At 39.8% G+C, this 26,475-nt stretch overlaps 1 protein-coding gene across 15 annotated transcripts in view; it reads left to right on the top strand.

Moving 5' to 3' along the window:
- The window catches only part of Apc (APC regulator of Wnt signaling pathway), a 94,917-nt gene that overhangs the window by 17,984 nt on the left and 50,458 nt on the right, over positions 1-26,475 (top strand). For 7 of the 15 annotated variants that reach the window (XM_085699995.2, XM_085699991.2, XM_085700000.2 and 4 more), the window contains exon 2: positions 23,286-23,438. In XM_085699995.2, coding sequence (XP_085556121.2) covers positions 23,304-23,438 — 135 coding nt within the window. In that variant the 5' untranslated portion in view covers positions 23,286-23,303. Of the gene's footprint in view, positions 1-6,179; positions 6,228-23,285; positions 23,439-26,475 lie in introns of those variants that run through there. The other 8 variants (XM_085700003.2, XM_085699996.2, XM_085700001.2 and 5 more) reach the window with 3 other exon arrangements.

The following is a 26,475-nucleotide window of genomic DNA, read 5'->3' as shown; positions in this document are numbered from 1 at the left end:
TCTCTGTGTGCTCTTCACTCTCAAATAGCCCCTTCCTTTGTATTCATGTCATATAGGCAGAGAATGGATGGATAGATGGATGGATGGATGGATAGATAGATTGATTTTAATTTGTTGAGGGAGAGGTATCAAGACAGGGTTTCTTTGTGTAGTAACCTTGGCTGTTCTAGAACTTGCTCTGCAGACCAGGTTGGCCTCAAATTCAGAGATCTGTCTGCCTCTGCCTCCTGAGTGCTGGGATTAAAGCCATTGTATAATCTGCCTTTTTATATCATATTCTCTCTCTCTCTCTCACACACACACACACACACACACACACACACACACATTCTCTCTCTCTCTCTCTCTCTCTCTCACACACACACACACACACACACACATACACACACATACACACATACGCAAGCTCTCTGTACTTTACCAACATGAGAGAAAACAAAGTATTTGTCAGTCTGACTTATTTCTCCTTATGTGATGATCTTGAGTTCTTCTACCCATTTCTCTGCAAATGAAACAATTTCATTTTTTTCTATGGCCAAATAAAACTCCTCCATTGTATGTTTACAACATTTATCTATGGTGGACAGCTAGACTGATTCCATATCTATTGTGAATATTACAGCAGTAAACACGAATGTTCAAGTATCTTGGTGGTATGCTGACTCAGGTTGCTTTGCGTGTGTACCCAAAAGTGGTATAGCTAAGTCTTTTGATGATACTAGTTTTAATTGTTTTGAGAAATCTCCATGCTGCTTTCTGTAGAGACTGTCCAGTCTCATCAGAAGTGTGTAAGCATCGAGCATCGGTGTGTGGTGTCCATTGCATCCCCACATCTTCGCTAGCATGTGTTGATTCCTTGGCATTCTGACTAGAGTGAGATATAACCTTGGTTTAGTGTGTATGTGGTGGGGGTGTTGTGGTTCAGTACATGTGGAGGCCAGAGGTCAAGCATCTTCTGTCTTTCCTTCCTCCCTCAACCCCCCCCCACCTTTTTTATTTTATGACACAGGGTCTCAGTGAACCTGGAACTTGCGAGTCAGCTAGATTGATCAGTCAAACAAGCTTCTGGGCTCCTCCTGTATACTTTCCAACACTGGGATTTTAGGCCTGAACTCAGCTTTTTAGTGTGGGTGTTGGATATCCAAACCAGGTCCTGGGTCTTGTGCAGTGGGTGCTCTACCTGTGGAGCCTTCTCCCCGGATCTATGTGGAATTTTTATTTGCCTTTTCCAGGATGTTTTGAAAAACAAACAAAAACAAAAATAAATAATTTATTTGCTTACACACAAATTTAAAAGTTGATAAATAAAATTTCTACTGCAGTCCATAGAGTATTCCTATAAACATGTTCTTCCAGTTGAAAATACTTTTGACCATTACACTTGGCTGTAATTTTATGGCTGTAATTTCTCATTATTTTCCGTTTTGAGTAGGAAGAGACACTAGTCCTGTTGCTTTTTGAAGACTTTGCTCTTGCCATATATTCCTCCTTATTTGAGATACTTATCCATTGTCTGTAGAATAAAGCTTAAAATTCTAAGCTGACAGGTAAGATTAGACTCTCTGCCCCAGCATCCTTCAGGACTAGTTCTGTCACTCTGTGCTCTCTGAAGTCTTTTCCTGATACGCTAGACATGACCTAATCGTCCTCTTTTAACCTTTGTACTAAAGCTTACACTGTACATGCCTCAGTTCCTTTCAAGTTAATGGATTGTTGCTGTGTTCACCGTTAAGTTGTTATGTCATAACAACATATTCATACATTGAACTGAATACATGAAGCACCAGGTGTTCCAGATCTGAGAGAACAGCAGGGTCTTCATGGAGTTTATGTTCTAGTTTGAGAAACGAGAAGACACCTTAGTAAGTATATAGGTAGAACGTTTTCTATTTCCGGTGCTCTACGTGAGGACAGCACCATGGTGTGGTGGGAAGGCGGAGCAGAGGGCAGTGACTCGGTTAGCATGGAGAGGTATTTAACAGTGGAGGCTGTGAAGGAACCATCATAGTAAGATTTTGGAAGTAGATGTTTTCTAGGGACTGAACCAAGGGTCTTTTTCTTGGTAGGCAAGTGCTCGTCCACTGGCTGTACCCCCAGCCCTTTTTTGTACACATACATACATACATACTCATACACAGATATACACATAATCAAAAGTAATTTTTTCTGTTTTTGTTTTTTGAGACAGGATTTTTTTTGTGTGTAATTCTGACTATCCTGGAACTCTCTCTCTCTATAGACCAAGCTGGCCTTGATCTCACAGAGATCCATCTGCCTCCTGAGTCCTGGGATCAAAGGTGTGCACCATCACTGCCCAGCTTAAAATTGTTTTTTTTTTTTAAACTGTTGAGAGAAAAGGCAGTACCTGGGTTGATACACTGTATGTATACACACGGCCTTGGTTTGTTCCCCAGTCCCTGCCCCCCAGTTAGTTGGTATTATATATAATATATAATGTTTGGCATTTTTGTAATACCACATGAATTATGTTATCTTCTGCAATATTCTAATCATCTTGGAAAGGTACCAGAAGTTCAGTTAACTAGCCTATTGTTAGCAATATGAGGTTAACATTTTAGTAATATAAAGAACACTGAATATTTTTTTACAATATAAATATTTTCCTTTATATTTATTTATTTGTCTCATTTTGGTTTTGGTGAAACAAGGATTGAACCTAGGCATAAGCACTACCATTGAACTATATCCCCTCCTTTTTATTTTTTAAAGTTTTTTTTTTTAATTTTACCTGCATGCATGTTTGTGTACCATGCGCATGACTGGTGCCTAACAGAGGCCAGGAAAGGGTGTTATATACCCTAGAATTATATCTCTTTATAGGTAAAAATCTGTTTTGTTTGAATTCTCCAGTAAAGAGACAACTGAAGTTACCAATAAAAGTAAGAATCAACTACAGCTGTCAAAAGGAGCACTGATTTAGCTCACTTCACCAAACTCAAATGCTTTTATTATATCCTTGTCAGTTCTTTAAATGTTCAGTCTTTTAAAAGACGTATTTGTGTGTGTGCGCACGCTTTGTAGGAATGAGTGCCCTCTGAGGCCAGAAGAGGGCATGAGACCACCCAGAGCTGGAGTTGTAGGCATTGTAAGCCTCCTTAAATGGGAACTGAACTTGGGTCTTCTGGAAAAGTATTCTTTAACAACTGAGCCATCTCTCTAGCCTCTAAACTGTGAGTCTTAAATCAGGTTTGATGAATACATGAAATTTAGAACATACAGTTGAAGACATTAATAATCCTATTAATCTTACTTGGTCTTTTTGGTTTTTTTTTTAAAGACATGGTTCTTTGTGTAGCTCTGGCCATCCTGGAACTAATACTCTGTAGATCAGGCTGTCCTTGAACTTGGAGATCTGCCTGCCTCTGCCTCCTGAATGTTGGGATTAAAGGTGTGTGCCACAATTGACTGGTTTGGTCATAATTCTTTTTAAGGTTCACGTTTTTCAAAGATAAAATTTGCATTCCTGTTTAATAACGCTTGCAAATTAAGCCATTTACTAAAAACAAACTGATAAAAATTTAAATTGAAAATCTTTCTGAAAAAAAGATTTTGAAACAGTCTCTATAAAATTTTAGTGTTACATTTTGAATAAAAGTTACCTTCATTAGTTTTTATTACTCCATGCACTTGTGTGAGAGTAGATGCACATGTGTACATAGGGGTCTCTGTGGGGCCAAGAAGAAGATGTCAGAGTCCTTGGAAAGTTGTTTCAAGTGTCTGAACTACCCATCAAGGGTCCAGCTCTCCTGATAGAGCAGCAAGTGATCCTAACCCTGAGCCATCTCCCTAGCCCAGAAATGCTGTCTTTAGTTCATTTTTTTTTAAAGATAAAATTCAGTCTTGAAGAAGCTGGCTTAAAGGCTTCTTCCTCTTCTTCTCCCTCTTCTCCCTCTTCTTCTTCCTCTTCTTCTTCCTCTTCTTCTTCCTCTTCTTCTTCTTCTTCCTCTTCCTCCTCCTCCTCCTCCTCCTCCTCCTCCTCCTCCTCCTCCTCCTCTTCTTCTTCTTCTTCTTCTTCTTCTTCTTCTTCTTCTTCTTCATAATTGAGTCTTATTGAATAATCCAGTTGGCAGCATGGTGACTATAAAATGTCTTTGGACTTCTTATACTTGAACCACAGTCAAGGTTTATGAACATGTAATGGTCATAGCTTTCTTTGAAATTTAATTATTTGATGGGCTGTGTGTAAGGAGGCCTTGGGGTCATTCTTTAGCACCCCGTGCCACTGAATCACTGACTAATTTCAGTATTAGTACATGTAGTTAAAATTTAAACAAGTTTTGACTACCAATTCTTTTCTTAAAGTAATAGCTTAAGTAACTCATAGCCCAAGTCAGAAGTAACAGGCATAATTCTTCCATAGACTATTAAGAAGTTATTTTGAGGAGCTTTTAAAATGCATTCTTTATTTTGCAAGATAATTTTTCTTTCTGGAAGGCCGATCCTGTATGAGAAATTGTGAATTTGTCATAGACGATGACTGCATAATGAGTCCTACAGACTGAGTGATGCACTTCCAGTAAGAAGATCTTTAAAAAGTCTTTGTAAAGCCATGTCTTTCATGAAAGATGTTTAAAATATAGTCAAGTTGATTCACATTTCCTTTGTTCGGTGTGAGGCTCTCTTTCTAAATATGTTTAAGATTTTAGTATGTAATTCTAATTACAGTTATATTGTGGTCAGTGTGGAAGTCCTGACTTACATACAGCAAATATATACAGCATATTACTTATTTATAATAAGTATATAATAATAGAGGAAAAAAGACCCAAAGCACAAAAAGAAAATTAGAAATCCCTCCCATAATCTGACCTTCAAAAGAATATCCCTATTTTGTTGTGTGTTATTCCTTTTAAGATTTAATTTTTATTTTATTTGTGTATTTGTGTGTGGTTCTGTGCACACGAGTGCATTACCAGTTGATAGGCCAGGAGAGGGAGTCAGATTCCCCTAGAGCTGGAGTTGTAGACCCCAGGAGCAGGCAGGTGGGGTGCCAAAGCAGTGTGGTTCTTACCACCACACTCTCACTAGAAAATGATACTTAGTAGCTTCTTGTCATTCTATTTGAAAAAAAAAATGCAAGAAGTTATAGTAAATATACTTCATTTAGAACTCTAAATTTTAGTTTATTTTTTAAAACTTCAGTAGATAGGGGCTAGGAAAGGAATGTAGCTTCCTAGGTAGAGTGCTTGACTAGCCTATAAGAAGCCCTGAGTTTAGGATCTAACTCTGCATAAACCATGGGTGGTGGCATACACACACACACACACACACACACACACACCTTTAGTCACAACCTTTGTGGGGGCAGAAGTTCAAGGTCATCCTTGGCTCTCCTAAGTGCTATGCTAGCTTGGCATGCATGAGACCCTGTCTTAGAAATATTTGTTTGAAAAAAAATTCTTTGTTAAGACAAAGCTTAAATCAGACTTTTAAGCTAGAACTTAATGTGAATCTTGCCCTTCTAACGCATGAATCAGTAAATGAAATGTGGAGTATGCAGTAGGATCAGTAGTAATTAACAGCTTGCCCTGTATGCCTGGGAGTGCTTTAAATACACCCTGCAGATACTAACTCCTATTTTATGCTTGTTCTTGTTTTATAAAAGAAGGAATTTAATCACTGAGAGATCAGATGACTAGTTAGAAGGTGGGAGGAGCAAAAACATTTAGCCCAGGCTGGAACTCTGAATCACTGTGTTTTGTCATCATGGCTTTTCTGGTAACTGTCCTAAATACAGTCGTAATTAGAGTTAATCTACTGAACAAGTTAATGATTTATAATGTCAGATTATTCATTGTAAATCACTGACTAGAATTCTGTTTCTTTGCTGCATGTCAATCATGAGAATGAAATCTAATTTACTGCCCCTCCCACCGTCAGTATCCCGCATCCCATGCGGGGCTTTCCACCCTGTGGACCTCCTGGTTTTGAGTGTCAGCTAACCTCAAGCTCCCTGGGTTGCCAAGGGGTGTCCGGCTGGACAGTATGGTGCGGTGGGGTGGGTCTCTGCCCTGCTGTGAAGCAGGTCAGAAGCGTGAAGCAGCTGTGTAATCCGCTGGATGCTGACCAGGGCGCTCCCCATTCCAGTCAGGAGCCAGCGGATTGGCTGGGCGCAGACACACGTGACCGACATGTGGCTGTATTGGCGCAGCCTGCCGGGGTGTCACTGGAGACAGAATGGAGGTGCTGCCAGGCTCGAAAATGGGGTAGGTGCTGGAGCTGCGATGGCCCGGCTTGCTGCAGGGGAGAGGGAGGAGGTGGTTTTCTCATGGACTGCCTTAAACCGGTGACCTTTCCTTGGCACAGGGTCTACTGCCACATGCCAAGCCTAGGAGGCAGGGGCGTCGTCCCACTCCTCTCCCCCACCCCCCACTGCAGCACAGGAGATGGATTTCCTGTGCTTCTGATCCTGGGATTTTGACAGAAGAGGAAGAAAGGGGGAGGGGTAGAAGTGGTAAGGGGAGCCGGGAGAAAGCCGTTTTGTTTTTTATAATGCCTGTTGACAGTGGAGTGGAATAGCAGTATCTAAGGAAACGAGTAGAGGACAACAAAGAATGGAGCATATTCATGGCGAGGAGAGAAAGTCCTAGCCCTTTGAAAGGCTGCTTTTCCTCCTTGGCCACAAGGACACAGGCAGTGGTAGCCAAGAGTGGGCATACAAAGCTGCAGCTGATGGAAAGGGCTACCGAGGACGGGAGGAAAAAAAGACATGGAGTACTGCGGAGCCCAAGTGATCTTTTGCTTGACTGGCGAAATAACGTTCAGTAGTAGTAACGTGCCGCTTTTGTACAACATGTAGGTGAACTCGTTGAGAATAAGATGGCAGAGATACCCGTGTCTTTGTTAGCGGCAGGATGCAGTGTAGTGCTCTCCGTGGTGATGCAGCAGGCTTTGCTGTAGCCAACTGCAGAGAGTAAGCACCCTGCGCAGATGGAGTGCTCAGTCCATTTACAGGAGCCCAGCGCATAACTACACCCAGATAGCAGAAAATGCATAGTTTGCCTTTTTAAAGTAGGTGGAATATCAGATTATGAATGTTTTGACAGTGGAGGGTATCAAACACTTTGATTTTATATCACAAGAGATGTCAGATGCTTTGATTTAACATAAATCCTATAGGAAGTCTCAATACATTAGGTATGGAACTCGATCTTCCCCTTTGTTAGTCTAGCTCTTATGCCGTTAATTAAATCATTCGAGAGCAAATTACTTTAGAATGTAAATTACTTTGTGAAAATTTTCGGACAATACATTTTTTATAGGCCTGATACTTAAGACTTATATTTATTAAGTAAATTTCTCTTTCTCTTTTGTCACTTTTTAATATAGTTTAATAAAATCTACAGATAAATATTTTAGCTATATCTCTATTTAGTGAGTGTCCGCAAGATACAGTCTCAGTCTAAAGTGTTTTAATGACATTAGATGTCTGAAAGCGTTTGTCTCAGATGAGTCTTTGCCTTATTCCTGTGCATGTCTATGGCAACCCCCCGCACCTCCAGGCTCAGAGCTGCACCAGCAGTGGCTTTATGAAGCCCTCCAGGATCAATGCTCCTCCAAGATAGTTCCTTTTAAATTGTTTATGTAGTTGTCTTAATAGAATTTCCAATTTTGTCTCAGTATTTTTCAAAATAATAATTATACCTGAGTAAATAATACTATGCAAGATTTTCAAACGAAAATTAACAGTTTTACTATTTTTTGTTTTGTTTTGCTGTTGTTGTTATTTTAAAACAAAGTCTCATTGTGTAGTCCAGGCTGGCTTCCAACTTACTTTGTACCTGAGTGGCTTCAAACTTAGGCTCCTCCTGCCTCAGCCTTCCAAGTGCTGGGGTTATAAGACTTTGCCAGTATGCCAGGCCTAACTTTATTCCTTAATATTTTTAATGTTTTAATTTTATGTGATTGTGGATGTCAGGATTAAAAGTGCTTGGGATAGCTTTTAAATCTGATGGAAACCATACCTGGGATTAAAGATGTCACATTGAACTGGCAGTGAAATTTAATAGCTAACATTATCCAATCCCTTGAATCTCAGTGTACTTCTTGAGTTTATGGAATTATCATTTTTACAGATGTATTCTCCTTTAATCACCTAGTGAATGTAGCATTATTCTCATTTTATGTATTTTACAGTTCTCCTATCCTAGTATGTGACTTTATCCAAGGTCATTGGGTCATCTACTGTGTAAGAATAAGAGCTTGTCTTTTATTTAACTTCTGTTTTGTTTTGTTTTTTGAGACAAGATTTCTCTGTAGCCCTAGCTGTCCTGGAACTTGCTCTGTAGACCAGGCTGGCCTCGAACTCACAGCAATCCACCTGCTTCTGCCTCCCCAGTGCTGGGACTAAAGATGTGCACCACCACTTATTGGCCAATTTTTAACTATAAGACTGCATTCTAAAAAATTTTATGGGGCTCGAGAGATGGCTCAGTGGTTAAGAGCATTCATTGCCTGCTCTTCCAAGGTCCTAAGTTCAATTCCCGGCAACCACATGGTGGCTCACAACCATCTGTAATGAGGTGCCCTCTTCTGACCTGTAGAATATTCTATACATAATTAATTAATAAATAGATAGATAAATAAATATTTTAAAAAATAAATAAAAGATTTGATAACTTAAAATTGCATGTATATATTTACTCTCTCTCTCTGTGTGTGTGTGTGTGTGTTTGCATGCATGTTGCCAGGAAGCTTATGTAGAGGTCACATGACAGCTTATTGGACTTGGTTCTCTCCTCCCTTCATGGGAGTTCCAAGGATCAAACTCAGTCTGTTAGGCTTGATGCCAAGTACCTTTACCCACTGAACAATCTTGGCAGGCCCAGTAATTAGTATATATTTTTATCAATCTTATAAACATTTCTACAATATTAGATTACAGTATTTTTTCAAGTTAAATGAGAAATAAGGCTAAATTAAGAAAAGATCTCCCTTTAGTTATAATAGTCTATATTTCACTGAGCTTTTGTAAAAGGGTCTTTAAAATTGTTTATTGCTGTTATAGCTAGAATTATGTGATCTACTTAGAAATTCATAAATTAAATATTCAGAAGTGTATTTTGTGAACTAAAAGCTATTCATGATTTTGTTTGGATGAATTACAGTGTGAATTTATGTTTTACTGTTTTTCTCTTACACTGATTTCACACACAGTAACTGGTACTACTCTTCCACGTTCAAACACTTCCCAGTGCCACTCTCCCATTGGACGGACGAGGCCAAGCGAAAGCTGTCCGCATAGGTGCCAGAAATGTGATAGCATTTGGTTTGGAAAGATGAGTAACACTTGAGGAAATCTACTCAGTACATATTTGTTAGAGTACCAGCCACATGCCAAACGTCAGAACCAAATAAAACCTGGGAACTAACCTTCATGAGACTTATAATAAACTGTGAAATCTGAACACTGAGTTGAATACTGATTGCTTTGGCTAGTCCTGGGCACCTTTTTAAAGGTTTGTATAATCTGAAATATTTTCTGATTTGCAGGGAAGGAATGGATTGTTCTTTGAAGTACTGTACCCTTGTTTAAGACCTGACATCACAGATTGTTTTTGAATATCGTCAAGGTTGAGTGGAATGGTTTCTATATCATTTAGTCCTGGCTGCCAGCTATATATTTAGTTTTGTTTTTAGACAAGGAAGGACTCCCCCATTGTTGATAAGATGATGTGTTATGTGGAAGGAGCTTTGTCCTTTATTTTCACCTTCTATTTTTCCTTCAAAGTGCATGTCTTGTTTTTACATTGCTGGAGGTTGAACTCCACAGCCTTCAAGCTACATGACCCTCTGCCATTGGACCATAAGCATTTTTAAGTGTACAGTTCTATGGCATTAATTACATTGTACATCCCTAACCACGGTCATCTCCAGAACTTTTTCATCTTCCGTTGTGGAAACTTTGAGACCATAAAAGCCCCAATTATCTTTCCCTTGACACTTAGCAACCAGAACACTACTTTATTACCTCTATGAATTTGCCTGTTGTAGGAATTTCATATAGAAAGATTCATATATTTACCCTTTTGTGACTAGCTGGCTTAGTTCACTTATCATAGTGTCTTCATGAATCATTTAAGCTTGCCCCCATGTATTTTAGTTTCTTTCCTTTTGAAGACTGAGTAATTCCATTCCATACCCACTACATTTTGTTTATCTATCTGCCTCTCAGAGTACGCTTCCATTTTGTCATGAGTAAAGCTGTGATCATGTATGTGCTGAGAACTCTTGTCTCTGCTTTCACTTTCTTTGTGTGCTGACAAATGTTTTAACTCTTAAAATGCTGTCTGTTTTACTTCCTGTCCTTTGAATTTGTGGTGCTGACATCACTGTTTAGCACCCCATAATGTTCATTGTTACTCTAGTGGAGGTTATAGGTTTCTCTTTTCTGGATTCTGTTTACCACAGACTGCAACGATTCATATTTGCTATGACTGCTCACTGGTTATCCTAGTTGTGTGTTACTGCACAACAGATCACACCAAGACTTAATGGCTTGAAACAACATTGTGGCTTAAATTATAAACATTTATTGTTTCAGAGTTTCCATGAGGCAGGAATTCAAGAGCATCTTGTTTGTGAGAAAACTGTTTTCTCAGGAAGCTGCAGTTAAGATTTGGTTATCTTTCTTTTTTAAAGATTTATTTGTTTATTATGTATACAGTATTCTGTCTGTTTGTATGCTTGCTGGTCAGAAGAGGGCACCAGATATCATTACAGATGGTTGGGAGCCACCATGTAGTTGCTGGGAATTGAACTCAGGACCTCTGGAAGAGCAGTCAGTGCTCTTAACCAGGGAGCCATCTCTCCAGCCCCAAGATTTGGTTATCTTGACAGTCATCAGGCCTTGACTAGAACTGAGGCTACTTCCAAGATGACTCGTTCACATATCCTCTGTTTCCCAGTGGCTACTGACCAATAGTCTCAGTTGCTTATTTTGTGGGGAAGAGGCAAGAAAGGAAGCATTTATGGCCTGGTCTCAGAACCTGCACACCATTTCTGTTGTCTTACGGAGTCGTACTTTCTTGTCCTGCCAGCCTGCAAAAAGTGACTTGGAGACTTATTGTTAATTATGAAAGCTTGACCTTAGCTTAGGCTTGTTCCCAGCTAGCTCTCATAACTTAATCTGTTTTTATTCATCTATGTTATATGTTATATGTGACATGGTTACCTCCTCTGTACTGCATGTCCAACTTGTTCTGTGTCTCTGCATGCCATATGTTATATGTGACTTGGTTACCTCCTCTGTACTGCATGTCCAACTTGTTCTGCATCTCTGCATGCCTAGATTCCTTCTTCTCTTCCTCTCTCTCCCCACAAATCCCACCTATCCTCTCCTGCCCAGCTATTGGCCATTCAGCTCTTTATTGAACTAATCAGTAAAGACACATCTTCACAGTGTACAAAGATTATTCCACTACAGACCTACCTTTGCTAAGAGTGCTGAGTCTAGCCTACAAAAGAGATGAATTAGACCTCTTAGAAGAGGATGGTCAGAGAATTTGTATAAACATTTGAAGGTCATTGCATGGATCAGGACATCACTAGAATTTAGCCCTAAGGGAAGTGGTCACCATATTGGCATTGCTTTCTATTACTGTTATTGTAGCAAACTTAGTGGGTGGTGTGGGTTTGTTATCTGTGGGTTTTGTTGGTTGGTTTGTTTTTGAGAGGGTCTTGTATAGCCCAGTTAGCTCCATATGTAGCTGAGGGTGGCCTTGTTGCTATTACTGATCTTCTACCTCTACTTCTGGGATTATAGGTGTATACTTGGTTTTATGTGGTACTGGGACCAAATTCAGGGCTTTGTGCATTCTGGGCAAGCCCTCTACCACCTGAGCTATCCTCAGCCCATTTCAGGATTTAAGACAAAAATTTACGCATTTTTTTATCTGACCTCCAAGATAACGCATTCTTGGAGGTCAGAAGTCGGAATGGTTTTCACTGGCCCTAGGTGAAGAAGCACTTCGGGATCACTGCCCTTCCTAAAGGCTGGAGGGAAGTATTTGTTTCTTTGCCTTTTTCCCTAGCTTTTAGGTGCCTCCTTCATTCCCTTTCTCCACCTTCACTGTCAACAGCTTAATTAATTTCCCTCTGCTTCTGACACTTGGTCTTTTTCTGGTCAGTCCTTTTCTTCTTCTAAGAACATATGTCATAACATTGGTTCTGCCTGCGTAAGTCAGGAAAATTTGCTCCTCAGGCTAGACTGATTGTACCGACAAAGTCTATTTAGCCAAGAAAAGTAATGCATTTATAGATTTGGGAGATTAGGGTATGGACAACTCTCCGGTGTCATTTTTTTTTTTTTTGCCATAGGTGTACATACTAACAGTTTATGTTTTTCTCTGAAGTATTTTGAAAATAATTCTTTTGTGAATAAATATTACTTTTGAGGTGAGACTAAAATTTTTATTTAAGGTATAATTGGTAAGTATTGAAATAGGTTTTTAAATCTATTTTTAGAATACTGGCTTTATTACCAGTTAAATGTTTATCTGTATATTAGCTACTTAGGAAAGAGTCTATAATAGAAACTCAGAAATAAAGTCACTCTTTATACCTTTAGACTTACAGCACCTTGTGTGGACGCCAGTCAATGACAGCCTCCTTATACAATCTAATTCCAAGCCACAGTGGTGTTTATATTTCTCCCTCCCTGGTCTCCTTGGTTCTTCTATACTGTATTTAGTTATATTAGATAATTGTGTGCCATATATATCTTGCTTTGTCAACTTCTGGACTTTGAATATGGTATTTGTGTTAATGAACTTGGGGGGTACAACCTGTGCCCCAAGTCAGGTCTGGTCACACATCCTCAGCAATTAAAGCCAATTGAAAGAGCCAAATTAAAAGTGGGAAGCAGAAGATTTATTTAATGTGGCCACATTGGGAGGAGAGCTAGAGCTATAGTCAGACAGACACATGCACACAAATACGGATGCACATCCTCGTGCAATACCCCAATCCATCTTCTCTGTCCTGAAGTGAGATTAAGGTTAAAAGAGAGGACCAAGGTTATGCGCTTCTAAGCAGTCCAGGTCAAGATGTGTGGCCAGCACCATCCCAGATGGACTCATCTTTGTCTGAACTTCAGTCTTCTTCTGCAAAGTAATCTGGAAGGTTCTTACAGCTGTGTGAGTCTCTCTCCAGGAGACAAGTTCCCCTCTGGCTGAGGCCTTTTCCTTCTCCCAGCATGAAATTCTTGGGAAATTTTCTGTTTCTTTGAGGGTTCCCCATTTCAATGGTATGATAGTCAGATTGAAAGACACAGGTATCGCTTTAGAATATCTTTATTTCCTCCATGTTGGTTACCTTCCTTTCCTGGAATTCTATCCTCACGGTTCTGTTGGCGTCTGCAGTGAGCTGATGGATGAAGCAGTGCACAGAGCTGTGAACCAGGAGAATAGAAGGTGGCACCCACAAACCTGATGGCTTTGTTTAGTGATCTTGTTTATCCTTTTCCAGGAGTGCCCCACCCCTGTTCCAAGCTATTTCAGAACAAGGAATGTATTAACTTACCTTTTATCACTATATTATTTTCCCAGAGCTGTTGTAACAAAGTGCCATAAACTATTGATAGTTTAAAACATTGAAACCTATGATTTTACTATTCTGGAGAATGGAAGCCCAAAGCCAATGTGTTGGCAAGATTACTTCTTTCTGAAGACTTCAGGGAAAAGCCTCTTCTCTCTCTCTTAGCAATCTCCCCTTTCCATTGTCACATAGTGTTCCTACTGTGTGTCTATGTTGATTCACATGGCCTTGAATTCCACCAATTGATATCGGCCCCACTTTAATATAGTGTCTTAGCTCTATTACTAATGCAGAGACCCTATCTACAAAAGGTTCAGTTTTATAGGTTCCTGTGGTTCATTGTTAGAAATGAACCCATTGTTAGAAACGAAAATCAGCAACACACAAAAGAATACAAGCCAAGCCAAGTGATGGTAGCTCATGCCTTTAATCCCAGCACCCAGGAGGTGGAGATAGGCAGATCTCTGTGAGTTCAAGGCCATGCATTTCAAGTGCCAGGACAGGCTCAAGCTACAGAGAAACCTTGTCTTGAAAAACCAAAAATAAAATAAAATAAAAAAAGAAAGAATACTCGAACAAAGTAGAAATAGTTTTGCAAGGTGATTTCTCTTTTGGCAAAAAGGTTAGGCAACAGAACCAAAACCCTGCTAGGTGTTTTATCCCTTACTTATATGGAGACTGTACCTCATCCCGCTGAGAACTTGGTTTTTCCAAGTGACATGATTGGCACTATCAGCTCAAAGTGGAATGGGGGGACTCAAAGTTTCTTACAGCATTAGCACTGCCTTATACTGGCGTGGTAGTGTATGAATAAGAAATTGTCAGAATTTGTTGATCCCATGGTACAGCCACAGAGAGCCGTTATTCTTTAGTGGAAGGTTGTCTTTCATTTTTCTATGAATTTGTCTTGTGTTTTCTATTTGCTTGCTCCTATAACTGATGATGCATATCGTTTACCTTCTATGTGACTGTCACTGGGAACATTGGGGTTACAGAGACTACACATTACATACAGCCCCTCCTAAAGACGTATGTGCCTTAGCTGAGGAGATAAACACGCCAGAGTAAAGTAGACCATAACTAGGCCAAGGTTTGTCATAGTTATTGCTCCTTCAGCAGAATGTGTTGTTGATTAGACATGTCAGGAGGGCTTTGTGTAAAGCAGCTGAACTGGACCTAGAAGAAGAAGCTATGCTATAACAGAGCAGGAGATAAACAATGTGACATTCAAAAAGAGGACGTTAGAACACATGTACCACAAATGTACAAGCCATATGCAGAAAATATCGAGAAGAGACTTATATTGAGGGGGGAGTTATACTGGAACCTAATAGAAGGTAAGTTGAAAGCTGTTACCAGGTTAGAGCCTTGTAAGAATATGAGCATTTGATACCAGTATGGTTTTGACTCTGACAAACCTTTGTTCTGAGTTCTGGGGAAATTACTTGCCATTTGGACATCACATTTTCCTTAACTCTACAAGAAGCATAATACTTACTTCATGGGTAGTTGTAAGGTAATGGTGGGTAATGGGTTTAACACATTTACAGCTATGGCATATACTTTCTGGATTTCACGTATCAGACACATAGAAGTAAGGGTATGTGTAGAAGATATAAACAATATGTCATAGCTAGGAAACAAGGTGTAGAATTTTGAGAATTTTATATGCTCTCAATTTTTTGATAAAGTTCATGAAATTAGTCATGCTCCTGAGTACCAGTCAAACCTAAAAAATATTAATCCTCGTAGTTTCCACAGTGTCCGGCTGGTCTCATGGCAGTGTATCAGTGACAGCCAAAGGATGGAGCCATTCCTCCCTCACAGATGAGAAAGTCTTCAAAATACCATCTAGATTAGCGCTTCTCAACCTGTGGGTCAGTGACCCTTTCACAGGATTTGCCTAAAACCATCAGAAAATACAATATTTATTTGCATTACAATCCATAACAGTAGCAAAATTATGTAGTGTGAATTCTAATTGGTATTAATAATAAAAACCCAGAGTCAAATATAGGGGTTAATGCTGAAGATCAGAGGAGCAGAGTGACCAGCCTCTAGAGAGTTCTTTTACCTGTACCAGTGCTCAGACTGCAGGTGCAGTCCTGTCCTCAGACTGCATCTGTCTCCACCAAACCTCAGACTGCACTGAGCTCCCATCTCCTCCACCTTGTATTCCTCTCTCCACCCATCCATAGCACTCCTGTCTCCACCTCCCTAGTGCTGGGATTAAAGGATTAGGATCCTGACTTTGTGTGAGCTCTGTTTCTCTTTTAGAGGGATTCAGTCTTGTGTAGCCCAGGGTGGCCTTGAACTAACAGAGATCCTTCTGCCTCTGTCTTCCAAGTCCTGGAACTAAAGGTGTGTGCCACCACTCTCTGACCTCTGGTGGCTTAGCTCTGCCCTCTGATCATCAGGCAAGCTTTATTTGTTAAAACACAAACAAAATGTCACTACAAAATTACAGTTATGAAGAAGCAACAGGATAATTTTACGGTTGGGGGAGGACATGAGAACTGTCTAAAAAATTGCACCATTGGTCTAGGGAAAGAGGAAATCATGAGTTTTCTGGAAATAAAAAGGGCACTTATATACTGAGACCCATAAACCATATCAGGCCTGTAATCCAAGAACAGTTGGTGCCCTTCACAGTTTTGTTGTTAAGGAAACCACTGTAAGAAGAAATGTGTTAATAAAAGGAAGTAAATAATCTTCAGTCTAAGCACTTGGAAGGCAAAGCAGGCTGATCTCTGTCTCTGTGAGAGTCCTGAGACACAGTATTATTTAGTGTCATAAAAATATGTCTCCCAAATTAATATAGATAAAATACTATTGGGTTATAACTTTACATTTCTGTTCAATGAAAAATAAATGTAAAACCATTATGAATATAATTGATTTTCTATGTAGAGGATCACTATACTCATTAGGTACACAGTTCTGTATCAATGAATATAGAAATGGAGTTTCTGGTTTGACCCTTCTCTGAAGTAGTCAGTTACAAATTCATTCATTTCCTGAAGTAAACACCACTCATTCGTGCTTTATTCCTAACTAGTACTGGGAATTTTCTGTCTCCTCGTGTACCTAAGTGATAGTTAAGTTTTTGAAAGTGTGAATTTACAATCTCAAAAAAGAAGCAGCTAAAACGGTAAGAAATAGAGTGACTTTAAAAAATCAAGGGGCTTGAGATGAGACTGTGTAGTTCACTGTTCTTTTCAGCATAACAGATTACTTCTTACTAGCTAAAAGTAAATACTAATTTTCAGAATTTTTCAGTAGCCTTAGAAGTTACGTGGGCTGCCCTTGAATGTTTGAAGATCTGATAGATGCCAGGATTTTGCAAACTGCCAGCAGTTTCTATAAATTTGCTGTATTTGAAGATAGTCATGCTGTCTCATGTTGTGGTTTCTGAGGGTGCTTTTATGCTACAAAGACCAGAAGGTGCAACAACCATGTGGGCCTACATAGGCTTATAATATTTGCTGTTTTCCCTTACAAAAAAACATGTGCAGCTTGGCATGGTGGCCCATGCCTTTAATCCCAGCACCTGAGAGGCAGAGGCAGGAGGATCTCAGTGATTGTGAGGTCAGCCTGATCTGTATAGAGAGGTCTAGACCAGCCAGGACTACGTAATGAAACCCTGTCTCCCTCCCTCCAAAAAAATTAAAAGAAAATGCTCCCCACCCTCTTAATTTAATTGTGATGGCCACCTTAGCACGTGCCAGTTTTCCAGACAACATGCATCGCCATGTTGAGGGAGTGAGGACTGTCATTGACCATGAGGCCTTGCGGAGAGCAGAGGGGGGCTAGGATCTGCACTGCTTGTTAGAAAATGTGACAGTGAGAGAGTTAGAGTCTTCTTGGAATTAAACCCTTTCCTAAAATTAGCATATCAGTTTGGAATCTGACAGTTTTATATTTTCACATTTAAGTTTCAGGGGAGGTTTTGGGTGGTGGTGGTGCACACCTTTAATCCAGCACTTGGGATGCAGAGGCAGGCGGATCTCTGAGTTTAGCCCGCCTGTTCTATATACAGAGAACGTTCCAGAACAGCCTGGTCTACCCAGGCATGGGGACACGTTTGTTAGTTTTGTTTCTTCCTTTTCTGATCGTCATTCTTGATGTCCTTAAGATTTACAATGCTTATTAAGACCTAGGCTGTGGTGAAAACTGTCAGTAGTAGGTAGACACCTGTGGGTTTGTTTTCTATTATTGTAAAGAGGCTGTATGCCTCTTAATATTTCACTGAGGCGTATGCACATGCGCTCATGTGGGTAGTGGCCGGAAGTCAACTTCAGGGGTCATAGGTTCTTGCAGTGCACACACTTTGCCAACTTGAGCCATCCTCCAGCCTGATATTAGCTATGTAGGTCCAGGCATGATAGCTCGCATCTGTAATTCCGTTCCAGGCCAACCTGGGGTACAGAGTAAGATCCTGTCTAAAACTGAAACAGCTAAAATTATGTAGTAGCTAGGGGCCCAGTAATAAGAGCTCTTGCCTAACATCGAGGAGGCTCTAGGTTCAGTGTCCAGTATTGCAAAAACGAAACAAGAAGTTTATTGTAGAAACTTTTAGCAGCTTCCCTCCTATTTCTACTTTATAAAGATTTTATCAGACTATAGCACTGACTTTTGTCAAGAGTTTTTTTTTTTTCTGTTTTAGTAATCAGGTCTTTCTAAAACCTCAATATTTAAATGGAGTGAATGATATTAATAAACTATATTTAAATTCCTAGAGTAAGCTGTTTGGTTCTTTACTGTGCATCCTATTTTCTGATATTTGCTTTAGGGTTTTTGAATCAGTATTTGTGAATAACAATAGCCTATGTTGTTTCGTTCACAGCCTTTGAGTTTCACACCATGATCGTCATATTGTTCCTATAGATGTATTGAAGGAGATATACTGTTTTTCTGTTCTTGAAAGGGTTTGTGTAAGGTTGGGGTGATTTTTCCCCCCTTTAATATGCTGGTGGAAGGTATCTGTACACTGTTTGGCTCGTCTGTTTGGCTGTCGGGAGGGAGAGGAAAATATTTAACAGTGCTTCATTTAAGACAACAGTGACTGACACTCTTCCCTTTTGTTTTTGTCTTTAGTTGTTTTTAGTTTTGTTTTAATTTTTTTTATTGCTAGAGATTGGCTCCAAGCCCTTGTGCATTCTAGGCAGGTTACCTTGCCGCTGGGCCACATCTCTACCCCAACCTCATTATTTTAATGCCAATGTAGTAATGCTGTTATACCAAATAGAAAACTCTTCCAACTGAAGTAGACTAAGAACTGAGTCTGTTCTAAGTTGACAGATATCCTGTCATCAGAGAACTCCAGTTGGCCTTCCCAGCATCTTAGTCACTGCTCCTGGGCTGGGAACCTAGTGGCTCAGCACACTAACCCAGAACCTGCCCATTCCTTCCACAGCTCTTCCTGGTCTGCAGTTTAGGAGCACAGACACTCCTCGTGGTTGTCCTTCTGTTTAGGAGCACGGCACTCCTTGTGGTTGTCCTTCTGTTTAGAAGCAGGGCACTCCTCGTGGCTGTCCTGTTTAGAAGCAGGGCACTCCTCGTGGCTGTCCTGTTTAGAAGCAGGGCACTCCTCGTGGCTGTCCTTCTGTTTAGGAGCAGGGCATTCCTCGTGCCTGTCCTTCTGTTTAGGAGCAGGGCACTCCTCGTGCCTGTCCTTCTGTTTAGGAGCAGGGCACTCCTCGTGGCTGTCCTGTTTAGGAGCAGGGCACTCCTCGTGGTTGTCTTTCTGTTTAGCATTACTAAAACTCTTCTTTCCCATATTTGAAATGTTACCTTTATCATAGACTCAATTTATGTAAGTTTACTTTTATGTTTTAAAAATTGTTTTCTAGTGATTGATTTATTTATATGTCAATATTACAGCTTTTAAAAAAAAACTTTATTTAGACTGTTTGTGGAGGCACGCATGTTTAATCCCAGCACTGAAGAAGTAGAAGCAGTTGGATCACTGTTAAATTCCAGGCCAGCCAGAGCTATGTGGTGAGACCCTGTCTCAAAAACAGCATACACACACACACACACACACACACACACCACACACCACACACATTTAAATAACTTTGAACTTAGAGACTAGCTACAGTAAAGAGAAGGATTAGTTCCCATGCACCCTCGTTCAGTTCTTCACTCTTTTTGACTGTCAGAACTAAGGAAACTAGAAAGGGACTGTATCATTGGTAGCCAGGGTGGTGTAGTCCCAGTCCTTGGGAGGCTGGGCAAGAGGCTTGCTACCAGTGGGGGGCTAGCCTGGGCTGTGATGAATTTGAGGACAGCTTGAGCCTTGTGTTAATATGTGGTGGGTCTACTCCACTGTCATTTTATATTTTTGCTAGCCTTCTTTTCCAAATGTGTAGCTACAGAAAACAATCAAAATAAACCTTATGTAAAATTTTTATTGGAATTATAAAATTATATTAATTTAGGGAAAAGTAGCATGTTTATGATGCTGATCTTAATGCACAGTCATGCCTTCCCACTTGTTGGCGATCTGTGAAAGTTTACAACATCCACCTATGTTTTCCCCATGGATTACCTCTAGGAAGATTAAGCCATAAATTTTATGTGGAAGCATGAACTATCAGTTCTTGTAAATGGGATTTGTTTCTTGTGTTTCACCTTCTATCTGCCTTCTATTTGAACATACGAATTTTTTAATGTTTGTCCTATAGTATATTCATATCTTGTTCCCCACTATTTCAGTTGTTTAACACTTCATTCAAGGTTTGCCTTCTAATTTCCTTTATTAATTTGTGTCAACTACTGCTGTAATCTAATGTTTCTGTATAAGGAGGCTGCTTCTTCTAGGGCTGATGTGAATCATATTAAGGAAATTGGAGTGTTTGGTTGTCTGGTGTTGGGGTTGATCCTGGGGCTTCACACCTGCTAAGCATGCCCTTCACATTGAGCTGAGGCCTGGCCCGCAAGAGCTCTTTCATTTATTGTTTTCAACAAGAATGGCTGATGAAAACACCTCTTCTTAGTTCTTTTCTCTGTGTGGTCTATTCATGTCCAGTGATACAAACTAGTAGTAACAGCTGTGCCATCGTGACTCTCCTAACCCAGTCTTTCTGTGCAGAATTGCTGACATTAAATTTGTCATCCCCCTGCCTTAGTCTCTAGTGCTAAGACTGATTATAGGTATACACCACCATGCTCAACTGTATTGTAAGTCTTCCTAGAAAAAGGTCCCATTTCTTTATGGGGATCAGTTTGGTAAACTATGTTTCCTGGTATATTGTTTGACTAATGGTCTTTATAATCTTACGATTTTAGGTGATCTTTTATGATTTGCTCACACTATGGTGTGAGCAGGAATCTGAGTTGGCATCTTGCTACAAGGAAATAAGTTGAGGTGTTTGCATGCCCTCGGTCAAGTCAGGTTTTTGAGTTTCTCCAATTCACAAGGCAGGGTGACATTATGTGATCACATAAGCTCCATTGTTGTGCTTGGGTGGTACTGGAGATTGACCCCTTGCATATTTGAGGCAAGAACTTGCCACTGAGCATCACCTCCAGCCCTTTATAAAAAGCTGTTAAATGACTTCTAGTTACACTGTTTGGTGTGAAATTCTTATGATTGCATGAAAAGTATTCCCAAAGTAAATGCCAAAATTTCCAATTTTTGTATAGAGAAATTGCAGGTTAAGACAAGACAGCTTCAGCCTCCTAGAAGGGTTGTAAGGTAGAGTAATCCTCCGTGAAACATCTCATTGTTTTCTTATTTCATTGTTAGAACGGAAGGACTTCAGTGATTGAGATTCTTTAGGGGAGCAGAGGTCATGAAAATCTTGACCACAGTTCAAAACAAATCTGGGGGCTTTGGCCAATAAGAGTGCTTGGGTTCTCAGCACTAACATTGGGTGGATCCCAACCACCTGCAACTCCAGCTCCAGAGGATCTGATGCCCTCTTCTGGCCGCTGTGGGCATTGCACTCTTGTGCTCAAACAATGGACCCACATCAACGCCCATAGTTTCTGCCTGCTGGCCAGAGCTTGCTCTTTTTTGTGGTTATGTAAATTGACTTGTCTCAGCACACCCCCACATTAACGTTTCCCTCGTTTTGTTATTTTAGTGTACATTACCTCTAATTGTATTTTAAGTAAATTATTTTGAGGCTTAATTATTAGAGCTTTGTTGGATCCCTACTTGTCAGATGATTTCAATATACTGTGTATTTCTGGACCTGCTCATTATTGACATATATAAAACAGGAAAAAAAAGATTAATCATGTGTATTTTGCTGTTGTCCTTGAGAGCTCTCCTTGGTCTTGTGGAAGGTGGTCTGCTTCTTTCCCTCTCGTCCCTGGTGTAACGGAAGAGCGGCTTCACTGTAAGGTCTTGCTAAGAAGTTATGCTACACGTGTGCTTTCAGAGTATATTTACTTAGAATCGTTGGTTTTCAGTCTATATTTTGTTACTCCTAACAGTATTCCTTTAAGTTTATGTTGAAGCAGGTGGTAAATGCCTTCTGCAAATGAAATAACGAAGGGGCAAAAGTTAACCAATAGATGACCGTGCCTGAGCCTAAGACCATACTTCCAAATGTGAGTCTCCTTGTTTTTAACTTTGGAAACTTCCGATAGATGGTCTCCAGCCCAGGCCTCCCCTTCTTAGGCATCCTTGGGTTGTCCCAGGTTCACCATTGTCTCCGGACTAGATTTGAGTCCCTTGATTTGTTGTTAGGGTGCTCGAGTTGTACAACTCCAGTATTGTCACAAATAGCCAATGGTGTAGGCAGCCTGCATTGTCCTAAATAGATTTCTTTCCTTTTTTTGAAGCAGTTTATATCAGGATCTTTAAATGTATGTGATATTTTTTATGTTAAATGATTTAGAATTGTTTATTCTTAATTTTTATTCCAAAATTAGTTGACATTAAGCTAAAAAGAGAATCTGGGTTTCCTGACTCTTGTTATTCTTTCTTTTTTTTCTTCTTTTGTTTTTCTCTTGATTAGTCTTGACCTACCTTGTGTCATTCTGCATCTGGTCATACCAGCTACCTCTTATTACCCAGCCGCTCTCTTTCTTGTCTCCTATTCCCTCCACTCTCTTTGAAGTCTTATCTCTACGGTCATCCCATCCACTTTCTTTTGTCAAATGTCTTTCACCCTCATGAACACAGACCCCTTCTGCCATAGACTGGGCTATCCTTTCCATCAGAAGTCTCAGTTTTATCTTTTCTTTTGTGACAGTTTTGTGAATGGCTGCTGTTCTGTGACATCTTAAATCTTCAGAACTACTTCATCATGGATGTTTTAAGACAAACCTTTCATTAAATAAAAGTGATAGAATGGTCTTGTTAATCTATTCTGACTTTGAAAACCTATAACCCATGCTCAAATCTAAGACTGAAATCCATTACTATACAAATTCCTTATCAGTGGCTCTGTTCTGTAAGTTTGACACAACAGGGCTATTTAGATCATCTTTAACCTTGAAAGATTCTTACAGACAGAAATCTTCCCTGTGCAGATAGGGCTGAGGTCTGCCTTCTGCTTTAACCCTGTTTCCCTTCAGCTAAGACCCTGTGTTCTGTCCTCTCAGGAAGTGCTGCTGCTGCTTGAGTGACGTCGTTTGGAGACCAAACCCGCACACAGGCACCATTCCCTGTCTGGACAGCTCTGCTGCCATTGTCTCTTCCTTCAAAACAAAACAAGCAGCCTCTCCATTTTCAGTAGTGAATTTCAAAATCCTTTTTAACCCCATAGGTCCAAGGGTAGCCAAGGATGGCTGCAGCTTCATATGATCAGTTGTTAAAGCAGGTGGAAGCCCTGAAGATGGAGAACTCAAACCTTCGACAAGAGCTAGAAGATAATTCCAATCATCTTACAAAACTGGAAACTGAGGCATCTAATATGAAGGTATCAAGACTGCAACTTTTAATTGTAGCTGATCCAGTTTCATTCCATATCCTCTTGTCAACTTGGGGTAACTAAGGTGCTTTACTGACTCAAAAGTATACTTTAAACTAAACAATAATATATAAACTCTTTCTTAGAAAAGTTAACATATTCTTAGTAAATGTGTTAAATTAATATAACAAATCATTGAAAGAAAATAAATTAGCCCTGGTGACTAGTTCTTTCTAGTTTTTAAGTTTAAAAATAATACCCATAACTTTATCATTGTATTCAGTTTAGAGGGAAGGGTTTCTGTATAGCTTATAGAAACTAGCTTTATTTTACAGTGTATCTCAAATATTGCATTGCCTTATTTGGAAAATGCAGGCATCATAAGCCTAGAGAATGATTTCTATGGCACTTGTAAGCCCTGATGTTGGTTTGCCAGATAGCAAGAAAACTTACACAGTAAAATATTTAGTGTGTAGAAGGGAAAAGATTTAAAGTCATTGATTAAAACTTTAGTTACTTTAATTATCAGTTAGGCAGATTCCCACCAAATATAATAACTTCATAAAATTGGAAATTGTCATCTTCCTTTCCTGAGGGAAAGTTCTATTTTGTGTTGTTTCTGTTGCTTGGCTGTTTTAACATCTTGATTTCTGACTTTTTCCTCTGAATACTCCACTTTCTTCATCTATAGATATTTCCTATTCTATCTAGTTCTTTTTCTGTCATTTCAAAGTCTCCCTTTTCTAGACTGTTGTGTCTCGCTGAAGAAACTGTTCTCTTTCCTGCTTTGGTCCTTTAGCTCCAGCACCCTAACAGCCCAGCCTTTTGCTCTTACAATCTTCCTATCATCTTTTCTCCATTCTAATTGCCATAAAGACTCTGGCAATAACGAATCCAAAATAGCCACTTCATATCATTTTGGAAATAGTCTAACTGTAAACAATGGTTTGGTTTTTCTTACCACAAGCTACTATCAGTGATTTCAAACACCAGAGTCAGTTACCTAATAGGTTAAAAAGCCATTTGTTATCATAACACTTACAGCACAGCATCCTTTACACTTGTACAGGGCATCTGTTTGAGAGTTCAGGGATACAATGTACAGACACATTTTGGTTTGCTTGACTGTGTATACATTGCACACTTCCTTCTGAAAGACCTGTTTAAACGGTACACACCTGACTTGTCATACAGAGCTCAGTTCTAGGTTGAAGTTTTCATTTAACTATTTAAGCAAATCCAAAAATTGTTTAAACACTTTGGAGGAGACATTTTAGTCGATATTAGGTTCATCTCCACGCTGAAAGTAGAGTGTCTTTGAGAGTGACCATTGGAGTCACACCTTGGGTGCTTGCTTATAAACCAGGCACAGGAGGAATAAATTTAAGGTGTGCCTGAATTCAGCAATTTCTCGAAGGTGTTTCTACACACATCCTTGCAGACCTATTTCATTAGGACTGGGGTTACGGCATCATAATAATAACGGCCGTCAGTGAAGTTATTTATGGATTGCTTCCTAACAGGCTCTGTGCTGTTAAAGAACAGGAACTGTGACCTGTTTTGTCTTATATTGATTTGTAAAAAGATTCTTTTGAAACTGTTGGTGCTTTCCATGTTGGGTTAAAATTAATGCAATACAGTAGTTCAAACACTCTTTAGAACACATAGAACAGTGGTAAAGCTTGCTTCCTGACCTTTAACCTAGTCACCACAAAGTAAGGCAAGACATCTTCAGATTAAACAGGGAAGCCTAAAATATATAAGCAGTACTACCACCTAGCGGCAAAATAAGATACTGTTGTTGGCTACATGACATCACTATAAAAACATAAAGGTACTGTGGGATAGCAAAGGAGAATGTATATTAAGAATTAGGGATATGAACAGACCACATATCTGAGGGTGCTGAGGAAATACTTCAAGTTTAGTTACAAGTGTGTGAGTGTGCTGTGTTGAGAGCCCCTCTTTAAATACACCTACTAAAAGACTGCAGAAGAAGCACAGTGTCACAGGAAGAAGAGCAAGCTGAGATTACTGCTGTCTTTCCTCTCTGGGGACATAAGTGCAAGCCAAGCTTTCTCCTGGGCACAAGCTGACAGCTTTAGCAGGGGAGCACACATGAAGGCAGGTGAGAAGAGCTCCAGCCCATGGCAGCCTTTGCTGTGGATGCTGAGTCGGGAGGAGTGGGGGGTGGGGTGGGTGGAGATAGAAGGCATAATATTAGCTTGTAGGACTTGCTACAGAGAGAGTAACTTTAGTTTCATAAAGTATTTGCCAGGATTTGAATTTATTGGACCAGATTAAAAACATCAACTACAAGAGATGGATTTTTTTAATGCTAAAGAGATAAGAACCAGAAAATCATGCAGAGTTGGGAAGCCGTAGTGAGATGTTTAAGGGATGCATCTGCTGTGCCAGGCGTGGTTCCCAACCACGTGTCAGATCTGGAGTTGTATAGAGTAGGGGGTTGAAGGCTGAAGAAACAGACACCCATGATTTCAATCCAAATAAAAAAGACATACTCAAGACACCAAATAGATTGAAATGACCTGCAAACTAAATTAGGTTCAAACCATTCACTGCATCTGGTGGGATGGGAGAGGACAGCCCCAGCAGAGGTTAATCTATAAAAAGAATACACTCATCTTAAGTCTTTCTTGTTCTTATAGACACACCATTGGCATATTGTCAAGTTTTAAGAAATAAGAAAATGGTAATCAAGAAAACAGAAAGTAGGAGGTAATGCAGAAGTTGGAGTTAGTCAAAGATTCTTGACATAAATCGAATGTAATGAAAAAAATGAAAACTTATAAAGTGCCAGAAATGCTATAAATTTTTGACCGGTAATTGTATCCACAATAAAAAGTGTTCTGACTCTCAGGAACCAAACACTTCCCAGAAGATCTCACCTGCTGGGCTCTTCTTAATTACCACAAATTTCTCAGCCCCAGCTAAACAGCCTCAAGTATCCCAGCAAAGCAGTTTCAGGTATCCTGTTTATCACAGCTGATTCTTCAGCCCCAGCTAACAAGGCCACAGAATTCAA

Source organism: Myodes glareolus, chromosome 13, assembly GCF_982192425.1.
Source record: "Myodes glareolus chromosome 13, mMyoGla1.1, whole genome shotgun sequence".
NCBI lineage: Eukaryota > Metazoa > Chordata > Mammalia > Rodentia > Cricetidae > Myodes > Myodes glareolus.
Note: the sequence above shows the minus strand (reverse complement) of the source record. Positions and strands in the feature narration are given on the sequence as shown.